We start from the raw sequence: 13287 nt of genomic DNA, 5'->3' as shown, positions 1-13287 counted from the left end.
AGCCCATTCGCTGAACCTATCTAAATCTCTTTGCAGCCTCTCTGTGTCCTCTACACAACCCGCTTTCCCACTAATCTTTGTGTCATCTGCAAATTTTGTTACACTACACTCTGTCCCCTCTTCCAGGTCATCTATGTATATTGTAAGCAGTTGAGGTCCTAGCACTGATCCCTGTGGCACACCACTAACCACCGATTTCCAACCCGAAAAGGACCCATTTATCCCGACTCTCTGCTTTCTGTTAGCCAGCCAATTCTCGATCCATGCTAATACATTTCCTCTGACTCTGCGTACCTTTATCTTCTGCAGTAACCTTTTGTGTGGCACCTTATCGAATGCCTTTTAGAAATCTAAATACATCACATCCATCGGTACACCTCTATCCACCATGCTCGTTATATCCTCAAAGAATTCCAGTAAATTAGTTAAACATGATTTCCCCTTCATGAATCCATGTTGCATCTGCTTGATTGCACTATTCCTATCTAGATGTCCCGCTATTTCTTCCTTAATGATAGCTTCAAGCATTTTCCCCACTACAGATGTTAAACTAACCGGCCTATAGTTACCTGCCTTTTGTCTGCCCCCTTTCTTAAACAGAGACGTTACATTAGCTGCTTTCCAATCCGCTGGTACCTCCCCAGAGTCCAGAGAATTTTGGTAGATTATAACGAATGCATCTGCTATAACTTCCGCCATCTCTTTTAATACCCTGGGATGCATTTCATCAGGACCAGTGGACTTGTCTACCTTGAGTCCCATTAGCCTGTCCAGCACTACCCCCCCAGTGTTAGTGATTGTCTCAAGGTCCTCCCTTCCCACATTCCCGTGACCAGCAATTTTTGGCATGGTTTTTGTGTCTTCCACTGTGAAGACCGAAGAAAAATAATTGTTTAAGGTCTCAGCCATTTCCACATTTCCCATTATTAAACCCCCTTCTCATCTTCGACGGGACCAACATTTACTTTAGTCACTCTCTTTCGTTTTATATATCGGTAAAAGCTTTTACTATCTGTTTTTATGTTTTGCGCAAACATAGAAACATAGAAACATAAAAAATAGGTGCAGGAGAAGGCCATTCGGCCCTTCTAGTCTGCACCGCCATTCAATGAGTTCATGGCTGAACATGCAACTTCAGTACCCCATTCCTGCTTTCTCGCCATACCCCTTGATCCCCCTAGTAGTAAGGACTTCATCTAACTCTTTTTTGAATATATTTAGTGAATTGGCCTCAACAACTTTCTGTGGTAGAGAATTCCACAGGTTCACCACTCTCTAGGTGAAGAAGTTTCTCCTCATCTCGGTCCTAAATGGCTTACCCCTTATCCTTCGACTGTGTCCCCTGGTTCTGGACTTCCCCAACATTGGGAACATTCTTCCTGCATCTAATCTGTCTAACCCCGTCAGAATTTTAAACGTTTCTATGAGGTCCCCTCTCATTCTTCTGAACTCCAGTGAATATAAGCCCAGTTGATCCAGTCTTTCTTGATAGGTCAGTCCCGCCATCCCGGGAATCAGTCTGGTGAACCTTCGCTGCACTCCCTCAATAGCAAGAATGTCCTTCCTCAGGTTAGGAGACCAAAACCTCAAGTTTACTTTCGTAATCTATCTTTCCTTTCTTTATTGCTTTTTTAGTCATTCTTTGCTGTCGTTTAAAATTTTCCCAATCTTCTAGTTTCCCACTAACCTTGGCCACCTTATACGCATTGGTTTTTAATTTGATACTCTCCTTTATTTTCTTGGTTATCCACAGCTGGTTATCCCTTCTCTTACCGCCCTTCTTTTTCACTGGAATATATTTTTGTTGAGCATTATGAAAGAGCTCCTTAAAAGTCCTCCACTGTTCCTCAATTGTGCCACTGTTTAGTCTGTGTTCCCAGTCTACTTTAGCTAACTCTGCCCTCATCCCATTGTCGTCCATTTTGTTTAAGCTTAATACGCTCGTTTGAGACACTACTTCCTCACCCTCAATCTGTATTACAAATTCAACCATACTGTGATCACTCATTTCGAGAGGATCTTTTACTAGGAGATCATTTATTATTCCTGTCTCATTACACAGGACCAGATCTAAGATAGCTTGCTCCCTTGTAGGTTCTGTAACATACTGTTCTTAGAAACAATCCCGTATGCATTCTATGAATTCCTCCTCAAGGCTACCCCATGCGATTTGATTTGACCAATCGATATGTAGGTTAAAATCCCCCATGATTACTGCCATTCCTTTTTCACATGCCTCTATTATTCCCTTGATTATTGTCCGGCCCATCGTGAAGTTATTATTTGGGGGCCTATAAACTACGCCCACCAGTGACTTTTTCCCCTTACTATCTCTAATCTCCACCCACAATGATTCAACATTTTGTTCCTTCGAGCCAATATCATCTCTCACAACTGCCCTGATATCATCCTTTATTAACAGAGCTACCCCACCTCCTTTCCCTTCTTGTCTATCCTTCCGAATTGTCAGATACCCCTGTATGTTTAATTCCCAGTCTTGGCCACCCTGCAACCACGTTTCTGTAATGGCCTGACGTTCTTGCTATTGAGGGAGTGCAGCGAAGGTTCACCAGACTGATTCCCGGGATGGCAGGACTGACATATGAGGAGAGACTGGATCGTCTGGGCCTATATTCACTGGAGTTTAGAAGGATGAGAGGGGATCTCATAGAAATATAAAATTCTGACGGGACTGGACAAGTTGGATGCAGGAAGAATGTTCCCGATGTTGGGAAAGTCCCGATCCAGGGGACACAATCTAAGGATAAGGGATAAGCCATTTAGACTGAGGTGAGGAGAAACTTCTTCACTCAGAGAGATGTTGACCTGTGGAATTCTCTACCGCAGAGAGTTGTTGATGCCAGTTCATTGGATATATTCAAGAGGGAGTTAGATATGGCCCTTATGGCTAAGGGGATCAAGGGGTATGGAGAGAAAGCAGGAAAGGGATACTGAGGGAATGATCTGCCATGATCTTATTGAATAGTGATGCAGGCTCGAAGAGCCGAATGGCCTACTCCTGCACCTAGTTTCTGTGTTTCTATGTTTCTATGTAATTGCCTTCATTGGAAAGAATGAACTGCAATGCAGCCTTGTCACTGTTCAAAACTTACCAAATGACTCCCCTGATCACTTGACAGCTTTAAGCGTTGAGTAATTGAGCCACAAAAACCAGGGCAGGCCCAGGTTCGACCCCAGTCTGTTGAGTTAGATGATCTAGGCTTGAGGCAGAAATGGGACACTACAATTGGTCTCAGCAGCACTGAGTTAAGATGAGGCAAACTGGAATGGTTTCCTATACCTGATCACTATTCAGTGACTCCTGCTGGAAGTACACATGTGTGAATCTTGAAGGAGGAGAAACTTGGAACATAAGAAGTTTCTCCAGTAGAAAGGTATAGTAGCACAAATATCTTGCAACTTGAATCAATTTATCCTCGAAATCTGACAGCTATTTAATCAACATAATGTTACTGGAGAATATATAATAGTATTTGAAATGAACCAAACTGATATTATTTGTATGGGAATGGAATTTCGGAAGAATGTAAATGATCTGGTCATTCACAAATATGTTCCCACTTCAGTGCTGTAATTTCTGGCATCTGATTGCACTGAAATGCATTTAACAGGGGAAAGACTGTTATCCCTTTGGGCAATGGTCACTGTCAAGTATAGGCAATGGTCACTGTCAAGTAGTTTCCGTTTATATAATCTTTTTATGAGATGCTTACGAATTCTAAAGCTTATTCTTGGCAGTTCCCAAGTTTTGTTCTTGGATTATATCCCACCATGATCAAGTAGAGAATGAAACCATATCGTGACAATTGTTTGCAAAGCAAATCTTTCCTTCAAATAGCTTTATTATTGTTGTGTGATTTTTAAATATTTATTGTTTGATAAAAAAGGATCCCTCCTGGAACAATGCAAACCACACCCGGAAAAACATCATTCCTCACTGCTGGTATGAATTACTCATCCCTCCTGTGAAACATTTCTATTTTATTCAGTTACTCCCTCTCCGTATTGTAACCAAACATTGGTAGTGATGCTTGTTTGAGATTTCCCGGATCTTACTGTGTGACACAGGATAATCTAAAGGTTACAGCGTGCACCAAAAAAGAATAGAATGAAGTAACTGGATGTTGTAGTGCAGCTACTCAACTTTCTTTCATGAGAACACAGAAACCATCATCCAAGAGCATAGAATAAACCCAGTAATGAACCAAAACCCTTGCAATGTGCTATTCTTTAAAAATTCAGGATCTTAAATGGGAATGCAAGGTGCAAGCATTTTCTTGTAGAAGGAGCACCCTTATGCTGGCTCCTGTAAATGATGCAGCAAGAGTATTAGTGCTTCCGTCTTGTGATATGACTGGAGTAGAGTTGGTTAGTGAGATGGTTATTTTCACAATACAGGATAATGAAAGTAACATTAACTGGTTGTAGAATACAAATATAATTTCAACGGGTTAAGGGGGGACGGGGGTGCAGGAGGGGGAGGGAAGTCAGCATCTTCTGATTGCTATCAACTTATCCGTGAGGAGAGTGTATGTATGCGGGTGTCGGCCAAGGGCAGGTTTTGGGTTGGCACCACTCCATAGTTCTTTTTTTTTTATTTTCTCTCCTCTCCTGCAGGTGAGAACTCTTGGCACCAGCAACCATTTTGGGATTCTTAAAGAACCTCTTTTGGTTGCAAACTCTGTTCTAACTGAGATGATGCACAGAGCTTTATATAGTATTAGAGAACTTTAGATATACAAGATTATAATTCTGCATAGTAGTGAAGTAGCTAAGAGAAAATACTAATTGAAGACATTTTCAAAATTCATATAGTACCTTTCACGACCTCAGGATGTCACAGAGCCAATTAAGTACTTTTGAAGTGTAGTTACTGTTGTAATGTAAGAAACATGTCAGCCAATTTGCACACAGCAAGGTCCCACAAACAGCAATGTGATAATGACCAGATAATCTGTTTTAGTGATGTGAATTGAGGGATAAATATTGGCCAGGGAGAACACCCCTGCTCTTGTTCAAAATAGTGGCACGAGATTTTTTTACAACTAGCTGAGGGGGCAGATGTCTCAGTTTAACGTCTCATCCAAAAGACACACTTCCGACACTGCAGCACTCCCTCAGCACTGCATCTAATTTTCAGCCTAGATTATGTGCCCATCTCTGGAGTAGGACTTGAACCCACAACCTTCTGGCTCAGATCAAGAGTACTACCCATTGAGCCACAGCTGAGTCAGATGCTCCATAAACACCCCGAGTGTCTTGCTTTTATGGAAATTGAGTCACGCTGCCTTATATCTATTTGTTCACAGCCAGAAAGAGGATCAAGGACATTCCACAGAAAAGGTGTGAGTTGTTGTTCAATTGCCAAGACAATCCTGAAAAGTTGATTATTTACAATCTACAGGGAAACAACTTCAATGCTTATCAGAATCTTAATTACCTGTGATTTCATAGCCACTTTTATCGAACTTGTGTAAATACACTATGGGGATAAATTCGGTCGCGCCTCATTTGGGGCGTCAATCCAAGTGGAGCGGTAATTTTAACGTCTTGAAAAAGTTTGTGGCTTACGCCGAGAAATTCATCCAAATCGGTCAAAGAGCTGACAGGGGCGATAAATCAGTCATTGCACACCAGAGCTGGGGGGGCGATAATGAAAGTTTGGTCGGTAAATTTGGCAGAGCCATTGCGCATGCGCGGAACTCCGAATCAGATCCCGAGAAAAGCCTTAAAGGCATGGCATGGTAATGCACCCATTAAAGTTTTCAAAATCACTTGTTTTCAACCTGTACTGTTATGTCTGTCTGCCGCTGCAAACTCGGAGGCACTCCACCATGCTCTGTTCAAACGTTGCACTGACTGGGATCTCCAAGGGAGGCGCTTCATCAGCCCTTTAAGTAGCCACCAGTTAACGACTCTGCAAGTCTGTACCGACTGGTTTTCCAGACGTTGTTCTTGCCGGCTGCTAAATGAGGCGGCCATTCCTAATTTTCCAGCCGCGGCACAAGCGTGCACATTGCACCAGGAATACATCATCATCGGAGTGATCATCAGTAGCCAGGCGCTACTGGTTTGCACCCCCGGTGAACCTCGAATGAATTTTTAGCCGGGACACTAAACGCTGTGCTCCCAATCAGTACACTCTTACGCTCCCATTAACGCCCCCTCTGGCCGCTAACTGAGGCGTCAGACAACTGAAAATCCAGCCCTTTGCCTTTAAAAACACATTAAAAAATAACTCTTTTTCCAAAATTTTGCTGTGGAAAAATGGTCAAAAACTCCAGATATAAAAGCTTAAAGTTCCCTTATCTTTGTTTCTCTCCTTTACACAAGATCATTATTGTTGCTCTTTTCTGCATTTGTACCATGCATCTATGTCGTTATGTAATGTGGTGATCAGAAATGAGCTGTTATCCAAAAGTGGCCTACATGGTGCATTGCAAAGCCTTTTAGTGTGCAGACATGTGCTCTGTAGGCTACATTCTATTCTTTTTCATTACTTCTCAAGTGATTAAAACTTTCAAATCTACGATTGTTTACAGTTCCCTTTCTAGGATCTCTCTACACTAATTCTAATCCAGTTATTGTGTGCTTATGATGTATATATTTTATTTTACATTTGTATTCTCTGTCCAGCCAGGTGCTCCCAATTGCCCCTACTGCTCACCAGCTTTATAGAGCAGCTCTCAGCCACCAAGATATGCTCTCGCCAGGATATCATTCAATGCATATTTCCAATAATAAAATTATGCAAGTCCAATAAACTTCGAGGATTCCCAAAACCATAATTTCCCCTCAATTATTATTTATCAGCTTTCCCCAACCCAAATTTAAGTATACTTTCAAATCTAAAAGATTGCTTTACAACAAGTTGGTTACCAGTACATTATAAAATGGACTTGTTATCTCTGCATGCAATTATGAATCATTAATTCAATCTCGAACAGGTTTGTATCCAATCTGCATCCATGTCCGTTTTACCCCCAGTCTTGGCATAAAAGTTATATGCTTAGGGTACTGAGAGGTTACCTAAACGACAATAGCAACTTCCATTTATATAGCACTTTTAACATAGTAAAATGTCCCAAGGCGTTTCACAGGAGTGTTGTCAAACAAAATTTAACATCAAGCCATATAAGGAGGTATTAGGCCTGAAATTCCGGCCTCACCGGGTCCGTATGGAGTGTGTACGAACCCGGCGAGATCCCGCAAAAGCTGGTTTTCGGCGCGCCATGCATAGGAGGCGGAAAACTGGCTTTTTCAATCTGTCAAGTTCTGGCTTGACAGATTCAATACGTCTCGGCAGCAAGGACATTCGCATGAGCGAGATTGTGCTATTTATCTCTTACCCAGCAAATGTCTTTAAAACCCTTGCGCCTGGTAAAAGCAGGCGCACAGCCTACTTTTATCAGCGTTAGAGTTTTAAAACATATAAAAAACAGGTAAAAATAAAAACACATTTTTCTGTTAAAAACCCCGCCCACTAAGGCAACTCTATTTTAAATCCTAATTGCAAACCTTTAAAAAAAATCCAAAAAATATATTTTTTCCCAACACATTTATTAACTTTAATTTAAATTAATGTTAAATATGTGATGTTTTTCTCTATTTTTTATTTGTGTTTTTGTGTTGGGGGGGGGGGGGCGGGTGTTTCTCATTCATAATAATAAGAACTCCTACTTACGGAGTTCCCATTATTATGAATGAGAATACTTTACCTTGATTGGCTGTCCAGTGCCATATGACTGCAGCTTCTCCCTGCGCATCTCCAAGACGTGGACACGCTCTGATATGCAGGGAGAGGACCGGGATCGCTGGAGGGTGCAGCAGGAAAAGGTAGGTGTGGATCTTTTTTATTAATTTTCTGGCGAGCGCCCGCAGGAAGCCCTGAACCGGGATTTCAGGCCCATTAAGGCAGATGACCAAAAGCTTGGTCAGAGAAGTAGGTTTTAAGGAGCGTCTTAAAGGAGGAGAGGTAGAGAGGCAGAGAGGTTTAGGGAGGGAATTCCAGAGCTTAGGGCCTAGGCAACAGAAGGCACTGCTGCCAATGGTTGAGCGAGTAAAATCGGGGTGCTCAAGAGGCAGGAATTAGAGGAGCACAGATATCGCAGAGGGCTGGTGGAAATTACAGAGAAAGGGCAGGGTGAGGCCATGGAGGGATTTAAAAACAAGGATGAGAGTTTTAAAATCGAAGCATTGCCTAACTGGGAGCCAGTATAGGTCAGCGGGCACAGTGGGGATGGGTGAACATGGACATGGTGTGAGTTAGGACATGGTCAGCAGAGTTTTGGATGACCTCAGGTTTACGGAGAACACAAGCAATCATCCATTATTCCTTCAACATATAGAAGGTCACATACCAAGTTCTACCATTTCTTAACGTCAGGATTGATATGGTATGAATTGTTTGAAAGCAGAGCATTTCAGTTTCCCCACAGCTTTGCAGACAAATTAGATACACATGACCAAGTTCAGCCTTGGTGGCACTTCATCTAAGTATTAAACAGGTCATGTATAACGACATAACCCTCCTGCATGAACTAGAGATATAAGTTAATATGAAACATACTGGAAAATACACCACTATAAAAACCATCTGTAGAATAAAGGAGCACATTTATATATCCTCAGTCTTATTCTGAGAGTACAACTAAAGCAGTAGCTTGAGTAGGAAGGGAAATCTTACACATTTAATAAAATGTAGTTCTTATAGCATAACACTGCCATAGAAATTCTTTAAATACTAAATATAACTACCATTATTAAAAAAAATACAGCTTACAGTGTCCTTTTTGACTTGGCTGAGCTCTATTCAGCAGCCTGTTTTAATTTTCCCATTAATGACCAAGTTTCTTATAATATGGCAGTTAACAAGCATAACATAGAAACATAGAAAATAGGTGCAGGAGTAGGCCATTCGGCCCTTCGAGCCTGCACCACCATTCAATAAGATCATGGCTGATCATTCACCTCAGTACCCCTTTCCTGCTTTCTCACCATACCCCTAGATCCCTTTAGCCGTAAGGGTCATATCTAACTCCCTCTTGAATATATCCAATGAACTGACATCAACAACTCTGCGGTAGGGAATTCCACAGGTTAACAATTATCTAAATGAAGAAGTTTCTCCGCATCTCAGTCCTAAATGGCTTACCCCTTATCCTTAGACTGTGTCCCCTGGTTCTGGACTTCCCCAACATCGGGAACATTCTTCCTGCATCTAACCTGTCCCGTCCCTTCAGAATTTTATATGTGTCTCTGAGATCCCCTCTCATTCTTCTAAACTCCAGTAAATACAGGCCCAGTCGATCCAGTCTCTCCTCATATGTCAGTCCTGCTATCCCGGGAATCAGTCTGGTGAACCTTCGCTGCACTCCCTCAATAGCAAGAACATCCTTCCTCAGATTAGGAGACCAAAACTGAACACAATATTCCAGGTGAGGCCTCACCAAGGCCCTGTACAACTGCAGTAAGATCTCCCTGCTCCTATACTCAAATCCCCTCGCTATGAAGGCCAACATACCATTTGCCTTCTTCACCGCCTGCTGTACCTGCATGCCAACTTTCAATGACTGATGTACCATGACACCCAGGTCTCGTTGCACCTCCCCTTTTCCTAATCTGCCGCTATTCAGATAATATTCTGCCTTTGTGTTTTCTTTATCCAGCCAACATCAAACTACCATTAAAATATTTAAAGTGATACACACTATAAATTACTTCTTTATTCAATTACATTTTATAATCAGACATCACAGTAGGTTCAGAAGAGGCCAGGAGAAAATTGAGACACAAATAAAAAAAGGTGAATCATTGGTCCAAATTTTCACAAGGTTCTCCTGATCTCCCTATCAGTGGAAATCCTGGAGAAATGGTACTTGCGGTTGTTTTTAAGACTTTATTCTGCTTCTCTGAGGATTCCACAGATCTAATCCCCCTGGAAAGTTCAGGTGATTAAATTTAAAGCAGCTTTCTCCATTTTAGATATTTACAATACTTCTATAATGTCAAAGACTGTTCAATTAGGTTAACCATGGAGTTTGTTTAGACACTCAAATATACATCTGTTATAAGAGAGTAAAGGTCAAAGATAGCTGCATTTCTTCGGATGTTGGTATTCAAAGATCAATTAGCAGAGGGTTTTTATTCTGTTTTATTTTTTAAAAAAGGACACACACTTTAAATATGGCAGCGATGAGTTGAAGACTATCTGGCAGAAACCATGAATTCAGACTGACATTACAACAGTAAGGAATGAGACTACTTCTGGGCCTCTCCTCAGTCACACTGGTGTGGACAGACTTACTGACAGTGAAGCTTTAACTGTGTTGAAAGACAAACCTGTGTTTTGGACTGTAGATAAGCTTGTTTAAAGAATTGAGCCAGTAAGCAAGTGTGGCTACTGCAAGTCATAGCAGCGCAGATACCTCGGGGCCGAAATTCAGGGTCTCAGAAAGACACGTTACTGCCCGTTTGCGGCGGCCAATCGGCGGAATCTCATGGCCCCCGCTTTGTGAACAAATGGCCGCCCCCACCCAAATTCAGGTCGGGGATTTTTCGGCCTGGACCCGATTTCTGGACCCGATTCTGTCCCCTATGCTGATGACCGCCGCAAGCACATCATCAGAATGCACACCACCACTCTCCCTCACCTGAAAAATAAACTGAGAAAAATTCAGCTTAATAAATCGATCTCCCGCCATGCAGTGCCCCGACAGTTTTTTATGTCGGTGCACCTTATCCGAAGTGTGTGCGGCCTGGCAGCGGGCGGCCCTTCAAGGGGAGGGCCCACTGCTGCGGCCGCCATGTATTTATTTTTGCCAGCCGACTTGCCGATTGGCCAGCGAAATAGTGCCCACAGGTTCGGCCGGGCCACCAACGGGCAGCCTGCCACCCCCTCTTGGGTGCCAGGCCACTGGCTAGGCTGAAACCCTCCCTGGTGGCTCAGTGGCCGAAGATAAAAAATGACTGATTCTCTCCCCTTTAACAGAGGGGAAAGAGCGTGGTGACGCACACTCGCTGTGATGTCACCACCGCTCCACCGCTGATTGACAGCGGCAGAGTCCCGGTCCCGACCCAAATTCAGCCCCTCAGCCTGCCTTCCTGTCGATCTCCCGCCCCCACTTTGACTGACTTCTGGTGGGACTTTGAAAAAATTTCAAAGTCCTGAATATCGATCACATGGAACCCATCGGTAAAACCAGGTCAAAACTCATAGGTGCGCCAGCTTTCTGGCGTACCTGAATTTCGGCCCCCTCAAGTCTTCCTCATACTTGATTTGATGAATCTAATTTCTGCAGTGAATAGTTATAATGGACTACTCCACTTCAAGCTTGCTTAATGGCTCAAGCAGAAATGCCCTGCTTGACGTGATTGTGAACCACACAGCCCAGGAAAACCCCCAAGCTCAATATCTGATCTGTTCTGACTCGCTGCTCTCAGCTGATCACATCTGAGATGGCAGTAGGGCCATTACAACTGGGTCCAGCATCTGCAGACCATGAAGGACAAAAGAATCCTGATTTCTGTCAAGTGAGCCTCACTGAACAGCACACGTGTTAACAGGGCAGAAGTGGGCTTGGATACGATGCCCTGATTATTGAACAGTTTCCCAGCGCTCAGCTTCTAGGTTCATTAATAAAGAGCGGCTGCTTGGGTGAAGTATAGTAGGGTGCCTGGTACACATGGAAGGGAGATAGTCTGTCTGAGGAGCTACAGCTGATGGCCACCTTGACAGGCACCAAACCTCGTGACAACTGTGTCCATGGAGTTCTTATAGATCACATACAATATATGTTTTGATGATGTAAAGATATCAGCATTTTGAAAATTATAAAATAGTTAGTAAACCATATGATTGGAGCTCCTGTGAAAATAACTTTAAAAAGAAAAGACTGTTCATCTAACCCAACTATCACTAATGTTTACAAACAAGGTTTATCGTATAATTAGACATCCCCCTTTCAGATGCTTACAAAAATATTAGAAAAATATGAATGCTTTCTAAATACTCCCTTATATAATTCATGGAAGGAAAATGTATTTTCCTAAATAAAACATCCGGTCCCTCCTTGGTAGCGAGTGTCACTTTCCAAAGCCAAATTGTGAATTATTTTTATCAGGAGCTGAAATAAATTTCATACAAGCTTAAGGCAACATCAATCCCTCCCTTTTATTTTTATTTCCATTAAAATCATATTTGTTCCAGACAGTAATTTATCCTACGGTAACCACACAGGCCCCACTTTTCCCAGCTTTGTACACCTGAGCTCAAAAAGCAATCTTCTTCCCGGTTTATTTTACAAAATGCAATGGCAGATGTTGCAGGGACAGATAGGATCAAATACAATGAGAAAAAATAAATACCATATTTGGACCGAAGCCTTTCAGGGTTCAAACAGAGAATTGAAGAATTTGTCAATGATGGAATAGTTTGGCGGAATCTTGCAATATACGAAACAAATTACAAGTAAACTGGGTAGAACAGGCTTAATAAAAACACTAAAGAATAAAGCATTCACATCCTCTTTCTTCCTTTAATCCAAGGTAAACAGCTATGTCCATATGCTGTCCTTTTACTTGAATCAGTTGTAGTTTGTTTAGCTTTGCTGTACTTACATGTGAGGACTGAGCTCATAGAAGTTTCTGTTGCGATATTCTTCTACTTTCTCTGGTGTATAGATGGGCAAGTGTCTGTATGGATTTACAGATATGACTACACTTCCGATATAAGTCTGCAACAGGAAAAAAACAAAAATATCAAAATTAAATTGCAAATAATTTATGTTAGTTGTTCTAAATTATGGGTTTCATGCTGTAAAACAGGGAACTTCGCTATTCGTTACCATTCTTGGATAGGTTGGTTGGGAAGTATAATGTGGAAGCAAGCCCCAAGAGTGGGCTGTAGAATAATAATTCTTTATATTTAAAGTTATCAAATAACGAATAAACTCCAGAACAGTGAGGATGTGCATCAGTGCAGCATTATTTGATGAACTTGATACATCCTGGAAGAATGAAGGAGGCGGTCGGATGTTGTTAGGTATCTGAGCATCTATCAAGTCGGCATTTACTGAATATTCGTTGTACCTTTGGCTTATTTCTTCAACAATATACTGGAATCCAGAGCTGTATAACATTGAAGAAATAAGTCTCACGAGCCAAATGCAACAGTAACTGTACTCAACTTTTCAGATTTCAATTTTCTTCTCCAATTTATCTCTATTTTCCTCTCCTGAAAATCCTGGTTCATGGTGGTTTACAGTC

The 13287-nt window shown here is 42.0% G+C and overlaps 1 protein-coding gene across 4 annotated transcripts in view; it reads right to left on the bottom strand.

Annotated features, from left to right (window-relative positions):
• myo1b (myosin IB) overlaps window positions 1–13287 on the bottom strand; it is a 391964-nt gene that overhangs the window by 315614 nt on the left and 63063 nt on the right. For all 4 annotated transcript variants that reach the window (XM_070875885.1, XM_070875887.1, XM_070875886.1 and 1 more), the window contains exon 3: window positions 12640–12755. In XM_070875885.1, coding sequence (XP_070731986.1) covers window positions 12640–12755 — 116 coding nt within the window. The remainder of the gene's footprint in view (window positions 1–12639; window positions 12756–13287) is intronic.

This window comes from Pristiophorus japonicus, chromosome 3, assembly GCF_044704955.1.
Source record: "Pristiophorus japonicus isolate sPriJap1 chromosome 3, sPriJap1.hap1, whole genome shotgun sequence".
In the NCBI taxonomy this organism is placed as follows: Eukaryota; Metazoa; Chordata; class Chondrichthyes; family Pristiophoridae; genus Pristiophorus; species Pristiophorus japonicus.
The sequence above is the reverse complement of the archived record's forward strand: the minus strand, read 5'-3'. Positions and strand labels throughout refer to the sequence as shown.